General features: G+C 51.1%; 1 protein-coding gene across 14 annotated transcripts in view; it reads right to left on the minus strand.

Annotated features, from left to right (window-relative positions):
* NAV1 (neuron navigator 1) overlaps positions 1-23,142 on the minus strand; it is a 246,154-nt gene that overhangs the window by 80,915 nt on the left and 142,097 nt on the right. For 12 of the 14 annotated variants that reach the window (XM_045456509.1, XM_045456504.1, XM_045456505.1 and 9 more), the window contains 2 exons: positions 13,932-14,034; positions 8,440-8,805 (listed from right to left, as the gene is read on the minus strand). In XM_045456509.1, coding sequence (XP_045312465.1) covers positions 8,440-8,805; positions 13,932-14,034 — 469 coding nt within the window. The remainder of the gene's footprint in view (positions 1-8,439; positions 8,806-13,931; positions 14,035-23,142) is intronic. The other 2 variants (XM_045456511.1, XM_045456510.1) reach the window with 1 other exon arrangement.

The following is a 23,142-nucleotide window of genomic DNA, read 5'->3' on the forward strand; positions in this document are numbered from 1 at the left end:
TAACATCCTTATAGGAATCCTATTCCCATAGAACTATTCCTACTAGAATGGATTCACAGCTTTCCCAAAGCCTCAGAGCTGGGATCTGAACCCAGGCCTGTCATACTTCCAAACTTATGCTCCTTCTGTAATATCAGATTGCATGGAATTTCCAGACACTACTTGAGTCCAGCTGGTTTATCACAGAATATAAGGTTTGTGGGAAAAAGGAGGAGGGAGCTGACAATTAAAGAGGAGAGACAAAGTGGACAGGCAGGCAGGTGGGCAGGGCTGGTGGGGAAAAGCCAAACTCATCTCAACGGCTTCCTCAATCCCTGATCCATCCTGATTGTCGACCAAATTGTATGTCTTCAAAACTCAGTGAAAACCCCAGCAGCTCAATTGTAGGTTACTAGGACACATCAGAGGAGGGGCCACGCCTCAGCCTGCATCGGTTGCCATGGCAACTAGCATACATCCAGCTGCCCCTCTGGAATACCTGGCTTACTCCTGCCTTCTATCCGCCCTGTTGGGTTTGAACAGACACTGTGATCTAGATTAACCCCACACAGCCTGTAGAGTGCTACCACTACTCTTTTAAGAATTAAGGGGAAGAAGGAAAAATAAAATAAGATAAAAACAGAGAGGGAGGCAAACCATAAGAGACTCTTAACTATAGAGAACAAGCTGAGGGTTGCTGGAGAGGAGGTGGGTAGGGGGCACACGCTCAGAGCCTGGAACCGATTTCAGATTCCATGTCTCCCTCTCTCTCTCTCTCTCTCTTCCACACTCATGCTTTCTCTCTCTCTCTCTCTCTCTCTCTTTCTCTCAAAAATAAACATTAAAAAAATTAAAAAAAAAAAAAAAGAAATATCGGGGTGCCTGGGTGGCTCAGTCGGTTAAGCGTCCAACTTCAGCTCAGGTCATGATCCCACGGTTTGTGAGTTCGAGCCCCGCGTTGGGCCTGGTGCTGACAGCTCGGAGCCCGGAGCCTGCTTCCGATTCTGTGCCCCTCCCCCACTCTCTCTGCCCCTCTCTCTCTGCCCCTCCCCCACTCACACTCTGTCTCTGTCTCTCAACAACGAATAAACGTTAAAAAAAAAAAAAAAAGAACTCTCATTTTCAAGCGTGAGTGTTAAAATACACTATTCCGATATTATCATTTTGAATGTGCATGTGACAGGTTAGGCCCATCAATTTGTGAATGTCTGCCATCAGATGGCTAACAAACAATAGCCAGCATTTGTTGAACACATATTATACATAAACATGTTAACAAATTTAATCCTCACATCAGTCTTACAGAGTAGGCACCGTTACCGTCCGTGTCTTTCAGCTAAGGAAACTGAGGCAGAGGGAGAATAAGCATTCACTCAAACTCACAAAGCTAATAAGAAGAGCCAGGACTCAGACCCAGGAGCTACAAGCCTTCACACTAAATCACTACTGCCCTCCCCCTCTGTGGGACGCTTATGTTGATAAGATCTGGTACCAAAGATCTGTTGATCTAACTGCACACTACAGGACTAAAAGAATAGCCAGATGGTGTTGAAAAGCCAAACAAGATCATCCCATGCCAAGGAAGTCAAAGCCCAAGTTCAGTGAACCCATCTGCCAACCTGGAGAAATCTCATTTTGATACTCTTAACTGCTCCTAATTCAGCCAGAGGCCACCAGCTAAATGAACAGGACAGTAAGTTGAGATCAGAATAATGTATTTCGAACCAAAGCTCTTTATAGGTTTCAAAGCACCCCTACATGTTCTCCTTCACTTGATCCTCACAATGCAAAAATGATTACCCTTTTACAAATGAACAAACTAAGACTCAGAGAGCTTACGGGACTTGCTCAGTGACTCGCAGCAAGCTAGAGGAGTGCTTTGGATACAACTCCAGAGCGCCAGATGCCCCTCCCCCTGCACCACAGAGAAGTATCAACAAGGCTGCCTGTATGAACAGTTGCCTGGGGGTCAACATTGTAATTGTTATCCCCCAAATGGCAACAACCACTGTCTACTTCAACTACACATCACTTCTTTGGCCACTGACCTAGGAGGCATCTTGTCTCCCTTTTAGATTTGAAGCCCTTCAAGGACAGACATGGAGTTTCCGTCTTCAGCTTGAACGCTGGATCTTCTCCAGAATGATCCCTTACCACCCTCTACCCCAATCCTTGTGTTTCGTGGGCAAACGCCAGGCCTGGGCCAGCTGCCCACTAGGTGGGATACCTAAAGAACTGACTACCAGGAAACAGAGAAGATAAAGCGGAAAGGTAAATATCCATGCTTCCTTGCCGACTCTCCCCGCTGCCCGTTCAAGTTAAGAAAGGTTCTCTTCTCTTTGTACAAATCCTACAAACCTGATGCCCATTCCAAGAGAATTCTTCGCACTGAAGGTTGGGTGGGGCATCTTGGGGTCTGCCAGTCAGACAGCCAAACTGGAGAGCAGCAAATGAGGCTCCCTCTCAGGAGGGTGGCTGCAGACAGATGCTGAGGCCCGCTTAGCAAGGCTGGGAGGTGTCTCTTTAAGGCTTGGGCTCACTGCCTCTGGGAGCAAAGAGCCAGCCTGGGAGAAGGCAGGGGCCTACAGTTTATTTTAGTTGACATTTTTCAACGTCAGGACACTTCAGAGCCAAGAAGGAAACGAATCCCATCTGTTCCTGAGCCCCCAAGCACAGTTCAAGAGGACAGGCTGGAGAAGGGAGGGGAGGCGAGGAGGGAACAAGAAGACTGGAACATCCAGCCACACACATGGAGCAGGAAACCACCTGAGGAGAGACACAGGGCATGGCAGACAGTCGTGAGAAATCCCGCTGCCCCTCTGACACACAGCCACAGAGCTCTTTCAAGATGGGGCCTGCTGGTTCCATCGAAGGCTCTGCGGCCTCTGGCACAGGTCGCTGGACAGCAGCCCTGCCAGGGCTGCCGAAGACACAACCCTGTACGGTGTGAAGGGCGCCCACTGGAGGTGTGCGATCCAGCACCTAGAGGAGTGCTGCTGCCAGCCAAGCCCGGGGCTCCCGCTCCTTAACCGCCGCACAGCTCAGATGCAGCCCACCCAAGCCGCCACTTACGTGGGTGGAAACGGAGGCATTGAGAAGTAAATCCGAGTTAAAACAGGGAAGGGATGGAGGGCCGTCTGACCTCCTTCCCTGCTGGGCACACTTGGTCCCTGTACCCAGTGCCTGTATTTACCTCTGCATGGGAGCCCATCCTCTCCTCCCCTTCTGCTCTAACCCCAGGTGCCAGGGACGGGAAGGACAGACAGATGGCTATGGAACTTATCTTCTTACTTAGATTAAATTCCAGACCTTCCTATTTTTAGAAAAACAAATTGCTGCTCTCTTTGCAAGAGGTAAAAATGTCTCGAACTGTCATTTAGGACAGTCAGCAGCCAACTTGAAGTTGTTTATGGTGTCATGCTTTGGATACTACCCTGGGCAGGACTAGTGTCAGGTGGTGATTAGTCCAGGTGCCAAATTTTAAGAGGATCATTGACAGCTTGAGAACTTCCAGGAGAGAATGACCAGGATAATCGGGAAAAGTGGGTCATTTAAAAAAGTAATGAAATAAACTGGGGACTTCTTTGGGGCGGGGGCGGTTAGAGAAGAGACTATCTGAGCAATCATTAAGAACATGCTGAAATATCTGAATGAAGATTTATACTTATTCTATTTTTCTTGGATGGCAGCATTTGAATCAATAGGCAGAAGTGAACCAGATTTCGGATGAATATTTAGAAACTGTCTTATAATTTTGTTCTATTTGAAATAGAATAAGCTCACTATGTCTAGGCAAGACAAGACTAAAAGACTGGCTTTCAGGAATGCTATAAAGAAGATTCTTGTACTTTATGGGAAGATGGACTAGGCCAGAGTCACTGAGAAGCTTTAGAAAAATACGGCTTCCTGAGTAGCAGAGAATCTGCCTTGGTAGGTCTGGAATGAGATTTGGAATCCATATTTTTAAAAAGTCCCATCAGCTATAAAACTCTTAGAAGGAAACACAGAGAAAAGGTTCATGACATTGGATTTGGCAGTGATTTCTTGGATACAACACTCAAAGCACAGGCAACAAAAGAAACAATAGATAAATTGGACTTCATCAAAATGAAGAATGTGCGCAAAGGACACGATCAACAGAATGAAAAGGTGACCCACAGAACGGGGAAATATATTCTCAGATCATGTGTCTCATAAGGGATTCATATCCAGAATATATAGAGAACTCCTACAGCTCAACAACAACCCAATTAAAAAATGAGCAAAGGACTTGAATAGACATTTCTCCAAAGAAGATAATACAAATGGCCAATAAACACATGAAAAGATGTTCAACACTGCCACTCATCAGGGAAACACAAATCAAAACCACAACGAGATACCACTTCATACTCATCAGGATGGCTATTATTAAAAAACCAACCGGGGCGCCTGGGTGGCGCAGTCGGTTAAGCGTCAGACTTCAGCCAGGTCACGATCTCGCGGTCTGTGAGTTCGAGCCCCGCGTCGGGCTCTGGGCTGATGCCTCAGAGCCTGGAGCCTGTTTCCGATTCTGTGTCTCCCTCTCTCTCTGCCCCTCCCCCGTTCATGCTCTGTCTCTCTCTGTCCCAAAAATAAAAATAAACGTTGAAAAAAAAAATTAAAAAAAAAAAAAACAAAAAAAAAAAAAACAAAAAAAAACCAACCAACCAACCAACCAAACAATCAAACAAACAAAAGGTGTTGGTAAGGATGTGAAGAAATTGGAACCCTCATGAATTGCTGGTGGGAACGTAAAATGGTATGGCCACTGTGGAAAAAACAGTATGGAGTTTCCTCACAAAATTAAAATTCAGATTACTATATGATTCAAGACTTCTAGGTATACACTCCAAAGAACTGAAAGCAAGGACTTGAACAGATATTTGTACCCCAATGTTCATAGCAGGATTACAGCTGAATGGATAAACAAAATGTGGTACATCCATACGGTAAGCTAGCATTCAGCCTTAGAAAGGAAATTGATACATATTACACATGAATGAACCTTGAGGCAATCATGCTCGGTAAAACAGACCAGTCACAGAAAGACAAATACTGTACGACTCCATCTACATGAGGTACCTAGAGCAGTCAAGTTCAGACAGACAGAAAGTAAGTGGTGGTGGCCAGGAACTGGGTGGGGGGGAGGGGGGGAGGGGAAGATGAAGAGTCAGCGTTTAATGGAGACAGAGTTTCAGTTTGGGAAGGTGAAGAAAGTTCTGGAGACGGATGGTGGGGACGGTTATACAACACTATGAATGTACTCCATGCCACTGAACTGTACTTTTGAAAGTGGCTGACATATTAACCATATATAAAAAACATGTATTTTACTACAATTAAAAAAAACATAATTAAAAAAAATAGGATTCTTTCGGCAGCAGATTCACCTTCCTCATTCTAGTTCGCTGAGCGGCAGTTTGAAGAATTTGCCTACTCTGACCCCACCCCCCAGACTGGCAACCCAGGAAAAAGGCCTGGTGTCTGGAGGGAGCAGGGAGGGCTGACATGAGACTGAACACTGGCCCAAGGGGCCCAAGGGGCTGCTGCTCCCCCAGCAGATAAGCGAGAGCACTTAGAATCACTGTCTTCTTGCCTGGCTCGTTCAGATGGCTCGTGGCTGATTATGTCGCTCAGTGGGGAGGGCAGAGGCTTCACCTCTGTCTCTGGCCCAGTGCTGGGAGCTCCTGGGAGGCAGCAAAGTGAATGGCAGTGGGAGGGGCTGAGGAGGGGTCAGTGTGCGGGTGGGAACAGCCCTACCCGTTTCATGAACAGGGAAAACAATTTTCTTAGAAACAGGACACTTTCTAAATTATAAAACCTGGATGGAACCCACAGTGGGGACAGGAGGGCCGACAAGAGGCTCAGCAAGGGGCACTCTCTTCAAGATTTGCTGGAATCTAGGATGCCCAGTCTCCAGTGAAAAAGCACAACACTTAACCATGAAAACACATAATTGAGGAGGGATTGCTTACATTAAAATTACTGGGATTATAGGTGGGTTTCCCTCATCTCGGACTTCCTTAGCACGTTTAAGGGTGGGTGTGTTTGCAGTCTGGGCAAGGAAGTCAACAAACGGAGAAACCTTAAAACTGTAAGTGTTAAAAGAGTTCCTGCTCATTGCGGATTGACCATAAAAAACACACATGAAATTATCTTGGAAACCAGCATTGCAGTTTATAGTGAGGTCCACTTTATGGCTATTGCCATGCCAACACTTTCTTCCCCCTATGAACTTGAGGCTTCCCTGGGCCCGTGGTCAGTTGGTGGATGTGCAGGAAGGGCAAGTTCTCATTCATGCTCTAGCCTCAGTGAAGTCTATTTTTTCAATGACTTAGGGGCATGCACACTGTCCAGAGGAAAGGGATAAAGAAAGGGTGCTAGAGGGTGGATTAAGGACATTTTTCCTGGCCCTCCTTGGCCCAGTATTCCATACCTTTACCTCCGCGTCCCCTCAAATCTGTGTTCCCAGGATTGGCCAGCAGCCACTACATCTGTCTTTGTTGCTGATTCTGAGTGGCACTGTGGTGAGACTGCACACTCCCTGTGGGCAAGTCTGGGACTCTAGAGTGCAAAAGCCCCTCTCCTCCTTCACAATGGCATTTTAACAATTAACAGTAATAATAGCAAAAAAAAAAAAAAAAAAAAAAAAAGCTAACATTTAGTGAGCATTTAGAATGAGCCAGGAATTATTCCAAACACTTTACATATATTGATCTACTTAACCCTTATAACCATCCTGAGATAAGTCCTATTATCTGCATTTAGCAGGTAGACAAACTAAAGCCTGGAGAGGTTAACTTGCCCAAGCTCACACAGCTAGGAAATCCTGCGGCCTGCCTCAGACTGGGATCTCCCCAAAGTCAGGAGTCTTGTGCCTTCCGATGTTTGGGGAATTTTCTGCCATGGCCATTGTGTGCACCTTGGGGGACGGCTCCACCTCCCTCTGTCTGGGAGCTCCCTGACGGCTGGGGTTCTAGTCCTTCCACCATAAGAGGAACTTTCAGAGCTCTTTGCCCTGCAGCGGTTGTGCCTCCCTTTGCCCTATCCAGCTGGGAGCTCTCCTCAGAGAAGCAGCTTCCTGGCACAAGGGCTGTGCAGAGCAGCCCATCAGACACCTTCACTCTCCTTCCTGCCCAGCAAAGCCCTCTGAGCACAGGAGGAGCTGGATGGCTTTTCTCCGATCCCAGCTCCAAGCTGGTGGATCTGAGCGTGAGGTCGGCCGGCCCCTGGGATTTAAGAGGCAGTAAACAGTCTCGTTCGTGAGTCAGTTGTTTTGTTCCAGAGCAGCCTCATCAGCTGGACAGGCCCTGCCTAGTCCCTCCAAGTTTGTCCCCAGGGGTGCGGAACAGTGGATGGCCTGGCGCTCAGCTCTCAGTCCTTTCCTAGGAGGGGCTACTTTTCATTCTGTTCCAGTTTGGGATTTTTATTGGGAAGAGGTAGTCCCTGAGAGGGATAGGGGGAAGGGTGTTGTCGCTACTTGTGTGGTCCCTTGGAAAGTCCCAGCAAACCAAGAAGGAAGAGCGGAAGTAGCAGGGAGCTGAAAGATGCTCTGGAGAAGGTTCCAGAACCACTACAGCTCTTTAGTCTCAGGGCTTGGAACAGTTGGGCCAGGGCCGTTTACACCCTCTCTCCCCCCACTTCTTTCTTCCCATCTTCTCCCCCTCACTTCCCAGACTGTCACCTACATCCGCGTCGCTCCACAAACCCAACCCTGCCAGTTGGGGCAGAAAAGAGAAGATGAGGGTCCCTGTGGGGCAAAGCACAGGAAGTAAGTAAACTAACAGACCGGGATAGGAACTAGGAAGTTGCATGATTGGCAGGTCTGCGGAGGAAGAAACCAGAGGAGTGGAACCTGAGGTCCACGGGGAAGGCGCGGGCCAGAGGGGCCGGGAACCCCGGCGAAGGAAGGAGAGCCACCACTACCACTTTTCTGTCTCAGCAGTGCTTTCCCCTGAGCGCTTTCGTGTTCTCTTCCTGTTAGACTCCGAGGCAGACAGATGTAGTACTATCATCCTCTTTTTCCAAGTGGGATAGCAGATGAGGTTGTCCGAAGTCCACACGGAGTTGGCGGAATTAGCACTGACGCCCCCAGGGCCCTTCCTACCTGCCTTTTCCGGGTTCGAGGGAGGAGGGCGGGACATACCATAGAACGACAGCCCCACGGGCCAATGAGAGGGAGGTCTCTCCATTAACCAATCAGCTCTTCAGGTGGCGGCCCCACCCACCGCACCGAAGCTTGGTATAAAGCACATCAAATTTCAGGGGCGGCCACAACCAGTGTACGAAGGCCCTGCCCGGCTGTCTCCGGCTGTCTCCCGTCACAGCGCGGCTACCCAAACTCCTGTCATGAGTCCCGCTCGCCTCAAGGAATCCCGTTCCACCGGTCTTCCCCCTGCCCTCTCTAGTCCCCTTGCCCAGCTGCGCAAGAGACCTTACCCGGTAGTGATGTCGTCGTCTTCCGTCATGGTCTTGCCCATGAGGTCGCTGTCGCTCATGTAGCCGGACTTGAGGTCCACCTCGTCCGAGTCCAGGGACTCGACCAGCTCCAGGCGGGAGATGTGGCTGAGCTTGCTCGGGCTGCGCATGGGCATGGTGTGCGAGTAGTGGGCCCGCTCCCCATGCATGTACCAGGCGGGCGGCCCCTCGGAGCGGCAGCCCCCGCCCACCGAGGGCGCGTCCCCAGCCTGCAGCCGCGGGCTGGACTGGCCATAGCGCCAGGACAGAGGGGACGAGCGGCTGGAGAGGCTGGACACACTGCGAGGGTTGGCGTCGTCACTGTCGTAGCAGGTCATCTCCAGGGAGCTGGGCAGAGGGCAGAGGGCAGAAGGGCAGAGGGCAGAAGGGCACTGGTTTTCATTCCGGCAGGCCCGCTCTGTGCCCTGCCCGCGCAGACCGCACCGCAGCGACCCTTCTCCCTTCCCGTGCCCTCCCGCCTCCTCTGCACCTGTCCAGGTGGGCTCCACCTTTTCCAGGAGGCCTTTCATTGGGTACGGCGCCCCTGTTATATGTTACCTGAGGTTGTCAGAGGAAAGGGATTTGAAGTGTGAGGGAACCAATTACGTACACTGCTAAGGGCACAGATTTTGTAATATGAGCTGGATTTTAATCCTTTTCTACCATTTATTTGTAAGTGAGCTGGAGGTGAAGTAATCAACCTTGCTAAGCCACCATTTCCTCATCTGTAAAATGGAGATACTATAGCTACTCCATACAGTTGTAAGGATCACATATGTAAATGCCTAACACAGTGCCTGGTATATAGAAGTTGCTCAATAAATGGGAAGGGCCCATTGAGATCTCTTGGGGTAAGTGGGATAATCTGGTCACCTTGAGCTTAAAAGGCCTTGATCATTCATTTGTTCAGGGCATGTCTATCACCTCCTCTCTATTAACGAGCTGGGAGCAAGTTGATTTCCAAACCAGAGATGGCCAAGTCTGGAGTAGGGTACAGAGGGTGTGGAAAAGCTTTGGCAACCTGAGATATGTGTCTGGTTCCCAGTAAGACTAGGCCCAGCCAAAGGTCTGGGCCATGAGGAGACAGAAGCAGAACCTCACCAGAGAACAGAAGCAGCCTTAACTGGAAAGAGGAGAGAACATATGGAAATGGACAAGAGCGTCCCACGCCGTGAGCCCTGCTAGGCCAGGCCAGGGAAGCATGCCCAGGTTTTGCAGGATAACGTGAGGGGGTATGGGAGCTGGACAAGGAGCTGCCTTTCTCCCTAGGGACCACGGTGGCTGCAGAGAGAAAGGCCAGTTGGGATCTGCTTGGAGAGGTGGCCTAGATTTGGGTTCAGACAGAGACTAACTGATAATCCCACCTAGCCCGGCCCAAATCAACCATAGGTAAGGTCTCAGCGGCTCGGCCTAACTAAAACCATGCAGGGCTGAGTTAACCAAAATAGGATCTTTAGGCCGAGAAAGCCAGGCAGCTAAGGCAGTCTGTGGCTGGACATGGGTTACGCAAAGCACAGGAATCTTCACTCCGTGAGCACATCTATTTCTTAGCCACTTCAGGGGTTAAGGTATGAATGAGGTATGAATGAACTTTTGTAAAGTTCCTGGAAAAAAAGAAGATCCTCCCAAACTGTCTCTACCAACCCTGAGAAAACAAGGGGTTATTTTTTGATCAACAGAATAGGAGGAGCCCAAAAAATTAAAAATAGGACTACCCTACACTCAGCAATTGCACTACTAGGCATTTATCCAAGGGATACAGGTGTGCTGTTTCGAAGGGACACATGCACCCCAATGTTTATAGCAGCACTATCCACAGTAGCCAAAGTATGGAAAGAGCCCACATGTCCATCGATGGATGAACGGATAAAGAAGATGTGGTATATATATACAATGGAGTATTACTTGGCAATCAGAAAGAATGAAATCTTGCCATTTGCAACTACGGGGATGGAACTAGAGTGTCTCATGCTAAGCGAAACTAGTCAAAGAAAAATATCATACGACTTCACTCATATGTGGAATTTAAGATACAAAACTGATGAACATAAGGGAAGGGAAGCAAAAATAATACAAAAACAGAGAGGGGGACAAAACAAGAGACTCTTAAATATGGAGAGCAAACTGAGGGTTGCTGGAGGGCTTGTGGGTGGCGGGATGGGCTAAGTGGGCAAGGGGCATTAAGGAGGACACTTGTCGGGATGAGCACCGGGTGTCTCATGTAGGGGATCAATTACTAGATGCTACTCCCGAAATCATTATTGCACTATATGCTAACGAACTTGGATGTAAATTAAAAAAGTTAAAGAAGAACAGGAGAAGCCAAATGACCCTTGAACCTGAGCATGCTGGTGGTCCCTACAGAAGTCCTGTGGACAAGGCTAGGGGAACCCTGGCTGGGCAGGGCGATCGGTGACTGCTGATTCTGGCCCTTTCAGGGGCTTCCTGACCTGGTCCACACCCAACTTCTCCCCTCTGGGCCCTCCTTTGTGTTCTATGTGCGCTTTGTCATACGCTGCGTTATTTCTGTTTCTAATTGCTGTGGACCTCAGAGAGAGTGGAAGTTCCCTGAAGGAGACTGTGGGCCTGTGCGGCTCTGTCTGCCTTGCTCACCGCTGTGTTGCTGCAACTTTGCACAGGGCCTGGCATGTACTGGGTACACGCACAAGGACAAATCGATGAGGAACAAACCCAAGATGTGTTGAGTTGATGAGCAGGGAGGCTCTTGTCGTAAGACTCAGTACAGGGATTCACGCAGTGTTTAATAAAAACAAACTGACCGTGACAATGAGATGAGAAGGGGAACGAAAGGGATGATGATGATGACCATGGTGACAGGGTGCTGGAGAGCTCCAGGACGGCCAGTTTTCATAGTCAGTCTACACCATGGTAATACAATTAGTAAGGAGTGTGGGTCATGCTCAGCATATAGACTCCTCAGTTCTATTCCTGGCCTACTCCTGTTTAGCTCTGTGCACTCAAAGTGCCTCTTCATCTATTTCACTGCTCTTTTCTATCCCCCAAACACATCTCCAGACATCTCTAAGTCAGTGGGGGGAGGATTCTAGCTTAAAATTTCAGTTCTTGACTTCCAGCCCTGCGTCCAGCCCTTCAGTCTTGCTTCTCTCTCTCTCTCTCTCTCTCTCTCTCTCTCTCTGGGGTTGGGAGAACGGCAGTCCTGGAGCAGAGAGAGAGTTTCATTTCCTCTCCAGCCCCAGCCCCCTGACCCAGACACTCTCCCTGTTGGGGAAACGAGCCAGTAGAAATAGAGGAAGCAGGACAGAAATAAAGATTTCTGAAAAAGGAATTGAATCTAGCGTTAGCCTGTAAGTTCCAGAGTGAAAATGACCTTGCTGAAAGCGCTCACTGGATGGTAAGCTCCTCATCAAGTATAAAGCCTGTGTTTGTTCTGGGGTTTGGTGCCCAACACTGTGCCTGGCATGGATTCTAAGCTTGCTGGACACAGAACCCACCCTAATCAGCCTGTGTGACTCTGGCAAGGGACCCCCCTCTCCCCAGCCTCGCCTGCTGCTTCTCTAACCCAGAGGATACGAAAATATCCTGTCTACTCCCAGGGCTGAGGGGAGTGCTGATTGATGGAGAGCACTTTAAAAAGTAAAAGAGCCATAAAAACTCAAGGAATCATTGTTTTGGCTATCAAAGTGTGGAATAGGGATAATATAAACCAAAGGCTAAGACAGGAAGTGGCTCTGGGTCCACAGTAAACAGCAAAACCAGCTTCAGCGCTCTTGGTTTTTTGTTTTTTGTTTTTTTCCATAAAGGGAGATAGTAGCCAGAGGCCTGAGGTTCTCCCCCTCAAGCCAGTCAGCTTTATGCAATAGGTTTTCAGCCTCACTCTCCTCTACCCCAAACAGAAAGCAAAAAGAGAGGTCAGGCTGTCCTGCTTAACTGGCTGGCTGCTTAGAGTCAGTGGCACCGGGACACTGAAGCTGCTGCTTCTAGCCTTCCCCTGTGGCTGAGTCATTTGGGGTGGGACCCTCTCAGCAATGAAACACTTTCTGCCTTCTTTGGCATGGAGCTGGCATGTGATTTGGTGCTGAGAGCCGTTCTAACAACTTCTCTGGATGGGGGAAGGAGGAACGTTCAAAATTTTATCCACTGGGTCCCTGAACTGGTGAGCCAAGCTGAGCCCGGCCCCTGTGCCACTTGGTCCTGTTCGGGGCTTTGAGGGATAGAGTCAAATATAAGGGGGCCTGAGCCCCAGGGCCTCTGGGAGCCCCACCTTGCACTCTTTTCCTCAGATGTCCTGACCACATCCCTTTCAGTAGTCTGGGTTCTGCTTGCCTAACCCCATAGAGTAGAGGCTTTGATTTAGCATTTAAAATATTTCAGTTATCTGGGAACAAAGAGCTGAACGTCCAGTATGAAGGTTAGGATGGACTAGGCAGAAGAAGAGTGGAAGGAGGGAGAGGGGTGTTCTTAAGTAGAAGAACTAGAGCCAATGGGTGAGAGCTGCTGAGGCCTGATTTCAGTTCCACTTCCTAGTCATGGCAATCCCACAGCACACTGAGATGACTGACAGGTAATGAGTTCCCTGTCACTGGAGGTATGTAAATTCAGTCTGGCTACCACTTGGCCACACACTTAGGCTAAGAAAAGCCCCTATCCTATTGTCTTTCTGTCCCAACTTTGCTCTCATTTTCCAACCCCAGGAGATGGGGAGGAACCAATCTCCAGTCCAACTGGAGAGGTCACCTAATCCCTCTCAGCCTTCCTGCTCCACACCCCCCGTGATTTCCCAATCCTGGCCCTCTGCTCCCTTTCTTTCTACCCCCAGAGTGTAGCCTGGCCCTCTATCCCCCTTGGAGCTGACAGCATGAGCTCATCTGGGCAGCCCAAGGAGGCAGTGGGGGGAAATTCTGAGTCATGGAAGAGGCTGTGGCCAGCATGCCACTCCAGGAAGAGGTTCCACGGGAGGGATAAGTGCCCCGCGCCGCTGGAGGCAGCAAGGTCTCTACAGGGTGGGGTGGAGGGGCATACCCCATGGCATGGATCTGAATGACATGGAGGCCGGGCACCCAGGCCTCCCTCAGCCACTGTCTGAAGAGGCAAGAGGGCACCTGACAGAAGATTGACAAGATGCCGGAAGCTGGGACAGGCAGGATCCCAGAATCCTCTAACAACAGACGCTTCGGAACAGGCAAGGGACAGCATTTGCAGCAAATGAGGAGGCTGACACCCAAGGAGGGAAAGTGGACATCGCGGGTCACACCCTGGGTCACGTGGTGGCTTGCGCTTCCCATCCCCCACTCTGGCGGTTTTCACATTCATTGCCTGCAATGAATCTCACACTCAAGCACAAGCTGATACCAGCCAAGCCAAGCTTCTCTCGCCAAGACGGCCGATTCTCCGCTCCTGCGGCTCTGTGCCACGGCGCTCCAAAGCCCTGCCCTCCAGAGTGGGAGACAGAGACAGCAGCGGGGGGCACGGCCCCCTCCGCAGCTTGGACTTACCTGTGAGTCACCTGGGACCCTCGCAGGCTGGACATGGTCTCTTCCAGGTTCTGTCGAAGATCCAGGACGTTCTGCACTGTCCTCTTTCTCTGGGACTCTGGGTCTGGAGGGAGAAAAGCGCAGTTGGGTGAATGGAAAAGTTGCTGCTGAGAGCTGAGGGTGTCACGGAGTGGAGACTGATCATGTCCCCGGGACACCACTCCCCACGCTGTGCTGGTCACCCTGGGCACATGCCCTTGACCACCTGACGTCTCGACCCCGGAAGGGGGCTGTAGGCATGGGGCCTTCTGTGTTGTGCACTCCTCCCAGACCCCCTGAGGAATGGCTTCTGCTGGCTTCACTTTGGGGAGGCCCTGCTTCTCACAGCTGAGGTCCTGGGCAAGGTTCCCATGGTTGAGGTCACGTGGAACGTCTGCCCAAAACCCCATCTCCAGTGATGTGTTGGTAAATGTTTAACACTTGGCTCTTGGAGGCCGGGACGCCCTGACTTGGAGCGTTTGCCACTATCTGTGGTGTAAATACTCCTCCCGTGGCCCTTTTAAGCTACCAACATGATGTCACTGACTGCAGGGTTAGGAAGAGATGCTACTAATTGGCTCTGGGGAGCTGGGACGAGCCAGCTTCAGCATGTCACACTCCCGGAGCCCCGAGCACTGACGGGGAATGTCTGGAGTTGTTCTCTGGGGTCCAGGAGAGCCAGTGCAGATAGAGTGCTTGTCTACAAGTGAGGCAGCTGGAGGGCATGGGAGATTCCCAAGAGCGTGGACTGAACTCTGGGCAACTCAGACCCCAGACAACGGTGCAATCCCGAGTGGGGAGGATGTATGGGTGTGGCCGCCACCCTCAGGATCCTAAATGACCAGGGGTCATTTTATCTAACCTTGGTTTCCAGGCAGAACATTAACACGGACAGATGAGAAGAATCTACAAAGAACAAACAGAAATTTATCCCATCTCCTTTCCAGGGTGAAAGTAACATTCAAAAGACCAAGGGGTGCCGAGCATGAAGAACTCAAAGAACTTTCTCCACCCTTCTATCAATCCATCCAGTAAATCTTCATCAAACACATACTTTATGCCAGGTACCACAGCGGGCCCTGAGGACACCAAAGTGAAGAGGTCCTGTCCCTGTCCTATGGTTTGTCTTGGACTTTGGGATCCAAAGTCACTGAATGGAAGCAAATCCCCCAATGCCTCCCTGAAAGACAACGTATGGAGAGTCAAAGACCTACAGAGAGATGATGGCAAGGCAATGGAGAAAACCCAAGAATCCTCATTCTCAGGCTACTTCCCTTTTCCCTCCAAACCCTCCGCGGTCCTCTCCTGGTCAAACTGCCCTCTCGATCCCTTCCCGACCCACAGACTCAGCATGGGTATGAGATTCCTTTTGCTGCCAAGGGGAAGGTTTCTGAATCCCTTCAGGAGGCACTTCTTCCCCCAGGAATGAGCTCAGGCTGGCTGGTAGACAGCTGCTCCGTCTTGTCAGCCGAGGGGAGGCTGGGGAGGGCGGGTAGGAAACCAGGCGGCACCTTTTCTGAGAACCAGCTCCACATCCAGACCCAAGCACCTCTCCTCTCCTCTCCCTAGGGGAGCCTATGGGAGGCCGCTGCAGCTGCTGGTAGGATCACTCAGGGTCAACATCATGTATCCACCCTCCAAGCTGATGGCAAGAAGGGACAAATGGCAGGCCTCCATGCTCTGAGCTCTGTCCCCAGCCTGTCGTCACTTCTGAGGTTGCCAATGCCTATTTATCCTGGCAATGTCACCTTGTGAGCCGCTCCATGGCTTTAACTGATGGCTTGGCATGGAACACAGACAGGATCAGAATGTGTATACGTATATTTTTAACGCTTGGTTCCCAAATGCCTGTGTGGGGACCAAGAACATTGCGCCAAGATGTGGGTTTCTGGGCCAGGGCAATTCTTTCTATGGGTTTGGCAGAGATGAGGGAAAGGCATGCATAACTCCAAGGGGTGTGCGGTCTCAAAGAGAAAGGTGACCAAGAGTTACTCAGAGACTTGTGTGTGTGCCAACCCTGTGCATATATCATCCAGCTGAACCCTTACGTTCACGGGAGATTTGTGCTACCATCCCCATTTTACAGATGGGAAAACTGAGACTCCAAAAGATGAAAGAAACTGCCCAAGGACACACACCGTAGCACGTAGGACAGAGCAGAGTTGAGCCCAGGAAGAAACTGCCATTTCTCGTAATGTATTACCGGGCATTTCTGCACCATTACTCTCAAGCACAGTGATGGCACATAGTAGGTGCTCAATGGACACTTGAAAAATAGATGGATGCTACCACCAAAAAAATTGTCAAGTACATTTAAAAAAGAATGGATAGATACATGTCCCTTTAGGAAGTTGTCTTTTTTTTAAAGGAAAAATATTTAATCCACATCGTAGCCGGCCCCAGGACGGTCACTCTGTATTCCTTAATGCTCCAGGCCCTGGGGCATGGCGGGTATGGGTGTGTGAATCTGGATCTTACTGCTCTAGTAGTGACAGAAAGGGAGACCCTTTCCTACTTCCTACTTCTCACTGCCCCGATCACAGTGCCTTCTTCCCCTGTATCTCTTCCCTCAAAAGCGCCCCTAGCCCCCTACCTCATTTCCACAGCAGTAGAGCAAGGTGGGGATACCCCAAAGTCTCACAGACTTGCCGAAAATTAGAGCCACAAGAGTCCTTGGAAGTGACTCAATCCAACCTGGTCATAGGAGAGATGGGAGGCTGGGGTCCGGTGAAGGGGCCACTAGCTGGAGGTCAGAGAGAGATATTAATGGAAGATCTGGCATCAGGTCTCCCTGCACTGTAGGCTGGGGGCATACACAGGAGGAGTCCGGGTTAGAACCTGATTTGTTGGAGGGTGACCTGGACCTGCCATGTGCTCCCAGGCCTGGATGGGTCCTGCAGAGGCTACACCCTGAAGCTCCCTCCGTGCCCCAGCACTGTCCCCTGGTGGCCATCTTGGGCATACCTCTCTACTTCTCAAAGGCTCAGCTCACGATGGCTCCTGAGAAGCCTGGCTGTGCTCCGCATTTGTGGGTGATGGATACCTTCCTAGAGGTACAGCAGCAGCCCCACGATGAAAGATGAAAGGACTGACGTGCACATAAAGGGAAGGCCTCTGGAGCTCAAGAGGCTGCAGAAACTTTGCCTAGGTTGGGGGGCAACTTGATGTTCATATCCATGACCTCAAAGCAAATCTTGACATATTCAATCTAACAATATGCATAAAGTTGCGTTGGCAGAAGAATCCACCCCATCCCTCATCCTTGCTCACTCCTGACCTTCACTCCATCCACCTCTGACCCCCATCCCATAAAGAGGTTTCACCCCTTTCTCCCCATCTCCCATGAGGATCAGAGATGGGGGGAAGGTATCTGAGGCACACACTATATTTTGTGATGATAACCGCAAAGCTTGATGGGTTGTTTTATTGGATAAGTCTTGGTGCCTCAGAGGTCACCTCCATGTGTCTTTGTCAAATGTTTGCTCTGGGCATGGGGCAGGCACAGGGGACACAATAGAGTACAGACATGGCAGAGAGGGAGGGCCCGGTAGCTCCTCTCCTCCCCTCAGTGTCCCTCTGTGTGGGATGCACTCAGGACACTCCCAGCCTATGCGGCATTTTTGTGCAGATGAGAAAAAGGCATTCTCAGGTCGACTCCACTAGGGTCCTCCTTTTGCTGAGGGCCATGGTGTGGCCAGCAGAACACCCCTTTCGCTTCCCTTGGACACTCTGATCAGAGCACCTCTCGCGGCCCTACTCTAAGGGTCTGGGATGCTCACTCTTAGCTGCTACAGAATAGGGTCCTGCTGCAAGAATGGTGTGTGTGTGTGTGTGTGTGTGTGTGTGTGTGTGTGTGAAGCAGGGTTGGACAAAGGCCACGCAGGGCTCCTGCAGCTCTGGGTTGACAAGGAGGTCTACGAGGGGAGCTCATGAGGTTGTCCTGGGCCGCTGCTCCAAGCCTTTCCCTGCAAAAAGAGTGTGTGCGCTCCTCTGGCTCAGGAGAGAGCAACAGTCTCCCCCAACTCAGCCATCACCATGGTAACTCACAGCTGCCACAAACAACATCACCCTCCCAGCATGCACTGGGCATTGCAGGGTAGGATGGTGTTTCTACACACTGCTGCCTCTTATACAAGACCAGAGAGCACAGTTTGTCATGAGTCTTTGGGCCAAAGCACCGGCAATCAAATAAACCCGACACATAGGTGCACGCACACGCAAATGCACGTAATGCCAGTTGCCGAACGCTTACCTCACGGCGGGCATGAACCTGAGTGCTTTCCCTGTTTGTCTGACTCCAAAGCTCCTGTTCTTTCCACTGCAATATGGGGCCTCAAGATACACACACACACACACACACACAACCTACTTGTGGTCTGGCCAGCAGTTTGTGGGAACCCTCACATTCGAATCACACACGTGCAGGTCTGCAATTCTGCAGACATTTGCACGGAGAGATTTATGTGCACCTGTCTGTCTTCCATTGTAGGTGAGGAAGGCAAGAGATGAAAACAGTTGCACAGGGGTCGTTTATCTGGAGAAGGGATGGCGCACTGGGAGGAGGCACTGTGCGTGTGATGGTAAATCAGGAAAACAAGTTTCCCCAAGAAGGCAAGACTATGAACTTGAACGAGACTGTGAACTGACCAAGAAATGGAGACACCGGGGCAAGAACAGACAGGGTGGTGTAGTAGCAAGAATATAGCCCTTAGAGTCGGAAAGACTAGAGTTCAGATCCTGCACTGTGCTTTCCCAGCGGGTCTGACCTTGAACAGGGCATCCCAGCTTGCTGCAGTTCTCCCCTCTGTAAAGCTGGGAGAATAGGGGTGCCTCCCTGGGAGGGTTGCTATGAGAGTGAAAGTGCTAATTCATGTAAAGTGCTCTGCACGTAAAGTGCTTGGCACACAGTATTTGTCAGAAGGTGTAAAGGGGGTAGGTGAGCAAAGGGCACACGCTCCCACTGGGGCTGCAGCTGGGTCCTTGGTCCTTCCATTTGCAGGTGGGTGGTGCTGTCCCCGCGGCTCAGGTGAACCCTCCTGCCTCCTCTGGGCCCTTGCTCTGGCTGGGGGAGGCCCTCATACTTGGAGGTAAGCAGCGGATGATGTGGAAACAAAACGCTGTCCCTGAGTCATCGGGCCCGATGACAGCCCTGCACCGTAGCTATGTTACATCTTCAACTCCCGCTCCCCTGGAGCCCGTCTCAGCCATGGGAGATGCTGGGTCTCAGCGGCCTTCTCTGGCCACCAGTCTGAAATCTGATGTAGTAATGAATGGGGGCCTCCAATGCTGGGTAATAACCCCACCAGCTCTAGGGAGGTGCAGGGAGGAGGAGGAGGGATGCCAGGGGATCCATCACCCAGCAGTCAAATTTACCCAGGTGCGGTACAATTTTAATTATTAGCTGACGATTAAGTAAACTCACTGTTGAAATCTTAATTACTTCCACCAGTGTTTCAGAAACCACATTAGTAGTTTAGCCCAGGGCAGAGGACTGGGTTCGTGTCTGACTTCTGCACTGGCTTTTGCTGTGAGTGGCTGGGCTGAGTGAGAAACAGCAGGAGAAGTGGAGGCGACTCAAGAGGAAGAACGTTTTCAAGCTATGGCATTTCAGAGCTTGGAAGAATCATCTGCCCTCTCACTTTATAGATGGGGGGAAAACAACACATCACTCGGGCCCAGAGAGGGGTAAGACTTGTCCAGAGTCACCCAGGTTGCGAACGTCAGGGCAGGTGCGTTCTTGGCCCGGGGCTCTTTGTACCTGAGCACTGTGTCTTCTCCCTGGACTGTGGGCTAGGAGTGAGAGGCAAGGACATATGTCACCAGAGGGGGTGATCGAAATGTAAATTATGGTTTGGGCTGTTCTGGAATAGATCCACTTAGATATCCAGGCTAGACTAAATGACCTGGGAGATTTTTGTGTTTTACCACATCACAACTACTATTTGTGGATGACATTTTGTGTTTCCAATGAGTCAAATAGCTTTGGGAGGTGGAATCACTTTTATTTTTCTCCTCTACTCAAGGACACGCACCTTCAAAGTCCATCCATGGCAGGTGATGAAGGTGCAATCCAGCAACCTTGCACTGGATTGACTGCTATCTTGGAAAGAGTCTTGGAGGGTTCAGTCCTGCGGGGTGGCCTTGAGCAGGCACTGAAACCAGTAGGTGACCCAGCACCGAACTCCCCGAGTTCAGGCAGAGCAAGAGACTTCTCCCTACAATCCCATCTCCTCCCGCCACCCCTGTCCTCACCTTCTGATGACCCCAGAGGCCCTAGAAAGAACACTGGGTGGGCCTGCATGCAAGAGGCACCCCCATCCACGGAGCACGCAGGCGGGGGACGATTTGTTCTGTTACCAATTCTGTCATTTCACTTATCCCCCCACGTACGTCACAATATTGTCAGAGGTGGTTGTCACAGAATCCTGCAGCATGACAAATGACACACATCTGGTTGTTGAGTGCTCCTGCTCCCTAGAGGAGCTCTGGGGGCACTTCATCCTTGCCCCAGAGAATCCTGAACCCTTCCAACCAGCGTGGGAACTGAACTGAGCCAAGTGTACATGGCCCTACAACTAGGTGCTGCACGGGGCAAAATACCTAGAAAGAGCCAGGACTAAAGAAGTAACACATTGGCCACATGGATGTGAGGCGAGGAAGGGAAAACCAGGAGATGGAAGCAAAACCTGGGGCCAGAGACAGGGGCAAGCGTGGTCACTCCTGGCCCGGGACTGCCAGGCAGGTGTCTCCAGATCACCTGGTGTTTCCATTTTGATTGAGTCACAAGGCATGGGTCAGAGAGCCTCGGCAATGTGTCTCCACTGGGCACTGGGCTAAGAGGAAGAGTGAGGCAGGGGGTGTTGGGGAGGAAGGCAGCAGGCAGACTTCTGGCTTGCCCTTCCTGAGGGCACACGCTAATTAGCTGTGAGGTCTTGGGTAAATGACTTCCCTTCTTTGGGTCTCAGTTTCCCTACGTATAAAATAAGGGAGTTGGTGTAGGGGTTACCCACAGCCTCTAACCAACTCTGACTGTCCGGCCCTACAGCTCTGTAGTGAACCCCACACAAGCATCTTTTCTCCCAGCATCTTGTGAACCCCCCACAAGCATCTTGTGAACCTCACACAAGCATCTTTTCTCCCAGAATGTGTTAAAGATTAAGTGTAAGAGTGTCACCCCTGGAGATTATGATTTAACAGGCTGAGAGGGGGCCAGGAATCCGCATCTTTGCATGCCCCCAGTGTGGACGATGTGATACAGGAAGTCACATTTTGAGAAATTCTGACATGGTGCACACCACCAGAACAGTATGTCTATCACAAAATGGGGGCTGATTTCCCGATGCCAGGCCACTGGGCTGTGTCCTGGGCCTTCAGACCAAGTCTACTCCCTGGGCACCTGGGCACACACCCACTGTTCTCCGGGAAAGCCCACTGCTCCATCTCCAGGAGGCATTTATGTCCTGCTCCTCCCAGGATGCCAGCTGCAGTCCAGCCCCTGCCAGGTTCGCTGCTGCTGAGGAGGGCCACAAGGGGGCGCTGCCGGTCCTCAGCCGGCCTTGGCCTTACTGCTGCCGCAGTGCTGCAACACGGGCAGCTGTCTTGCTCTCAGGCTTGCAAGCAGCTACTAGAAGGGTCCTCTTCCCTCTGCATTCTGCTTAGCACACCTCCTTTCCTCCCAGGCTCTGCACTCCCGGGGCTGGCATCCTTCCCCCGACTATCATCCTCGAAGAAGAGCCAAGAGTTTGCAGCACCTACTTTGGGGGGCCCTGTCTTGCTCATGGGGAGAGTGAGCAGTGCTTGGCTTCTGAGGGGAGTCAACTGGCCCTGGGCATGGGGGATGGTGGTGGGGGGGAGGGGTTCCGGGGATCTCTGGGTTCCACTTGGCAAGCTCAGATCCAGGGCCAAAGTCTCAGAGAGACTCCAGCTGGCCTACATAGCGTTGCCAGTGGGAAGTGGATAAGGGTTCCGATCTGTGCTCTGGAGGTCTCGCTCTGCACCTCTGCAATGTCCCTGAGGCAGGAAGCTTGCCTGATGAGGAAGGAGATGAGTCACCCCCCTACACCCCCACCATGCCCAGCTTGGCCCTTTCTGGGGGGAGAGTGGCAGCCTCTCTCTGTAGTGAGCGGGCGGGAGGAAGTGAGCCAGAGGGCAGCTCCACAAGGCTGCCCGGGGCCAGGCCAGCTCAGCCTTGCTCAGCTGGTGAGCAGGTACAGTCTTTGGATGTGAACTTGGAGAGTGAGCATTAAAGCTCCAAGGGAGACAGCAATACAGCCACAGCCACTTCTTCATACCTAGCACCAGATAATTGCCTTAGGTAAGCACTGCGGAGGGCAGTCAGCGGTGAGGGCTGCGGGAGCAGGAGTGACAGCCTGCCTGGATAGAGCCCTGTGGGGAAGGGGTGCTGGTTTCCTAATCCTGTCCTCTTCCCTTCCCCGCCCCCACACCCCTCCGCATGTTAGGTTATAGGATCAAGAGAGAGGATTCTCGACTATATTCCATCTTCTCTCATTTAAAGACCTGGGCTCCAGGCTCAGCTGGGAGGGAAGGCCTCCTGCAGAAAATGAACTGCCTGCCTCCGCAGGAGGCGTGGTCCCCCCTTCCCTGACAGGCCCTGCCTCTCCTGCCCAGTGGACCTCGAGATTTACTGGCAATGTTTTCCATTAGTGATGCTGCCCAGACCCTACATGTGACACCCAGCTCCAGTGACGTTGCTGCTGCCGGGGAGCCGGGAGTGGTTGTTACAGCCACAGTTTACACAGCAGAGAGATTGTCTGCAGGCAAAGCGAGGAGGGGAGAGGAGGCACGGGAAAGGGCTGGGGGCTGGGCCCAGGCATGCACAACAGCTGAAAGGTGTCCAGAGATTTCTGATTGTGAATTAGTAATATCAGTATTGGAGACCTCTCCTACAGCACCGCGTGCCAGGCACTGGTCTAGAAGCTGGAGGTACATCAGCCCATTTAGTCTTCGTGACGACCCTCTGAGGCAGTCCAGCTATTACCCCAGTTCTACTGTTGAGAAAACCGAAGCCCAGAGAGGTTAAGTAAGCTGCTTAAGGTGATACAGCAGTAAATGGCGAAGCCAGAATTGGACCCAGATAGTCTGATTCTAGAGCTGTACTGTACAATATTGTAGCCACTAGCCACAAATGGACATCTAGGCAGATACATAGATGTATCATTCACATTACATAACA

Source organism: Leopardus geoffroyi, chromosome C3 (genome assembly GCF_018350155.1).
Source record: "Leopardus geoffroyi isolate Oge1 chromosome C3, O.geoffroyi_Oge1_pat1.0, whole genome shotgun sequence".
NCBI classification, from domain to species: Eukaryota; Metazoa; Chordata; class Mammalia; order Carnivora; family Felidae; genus Leopardus; species Leopardus geoffroyi.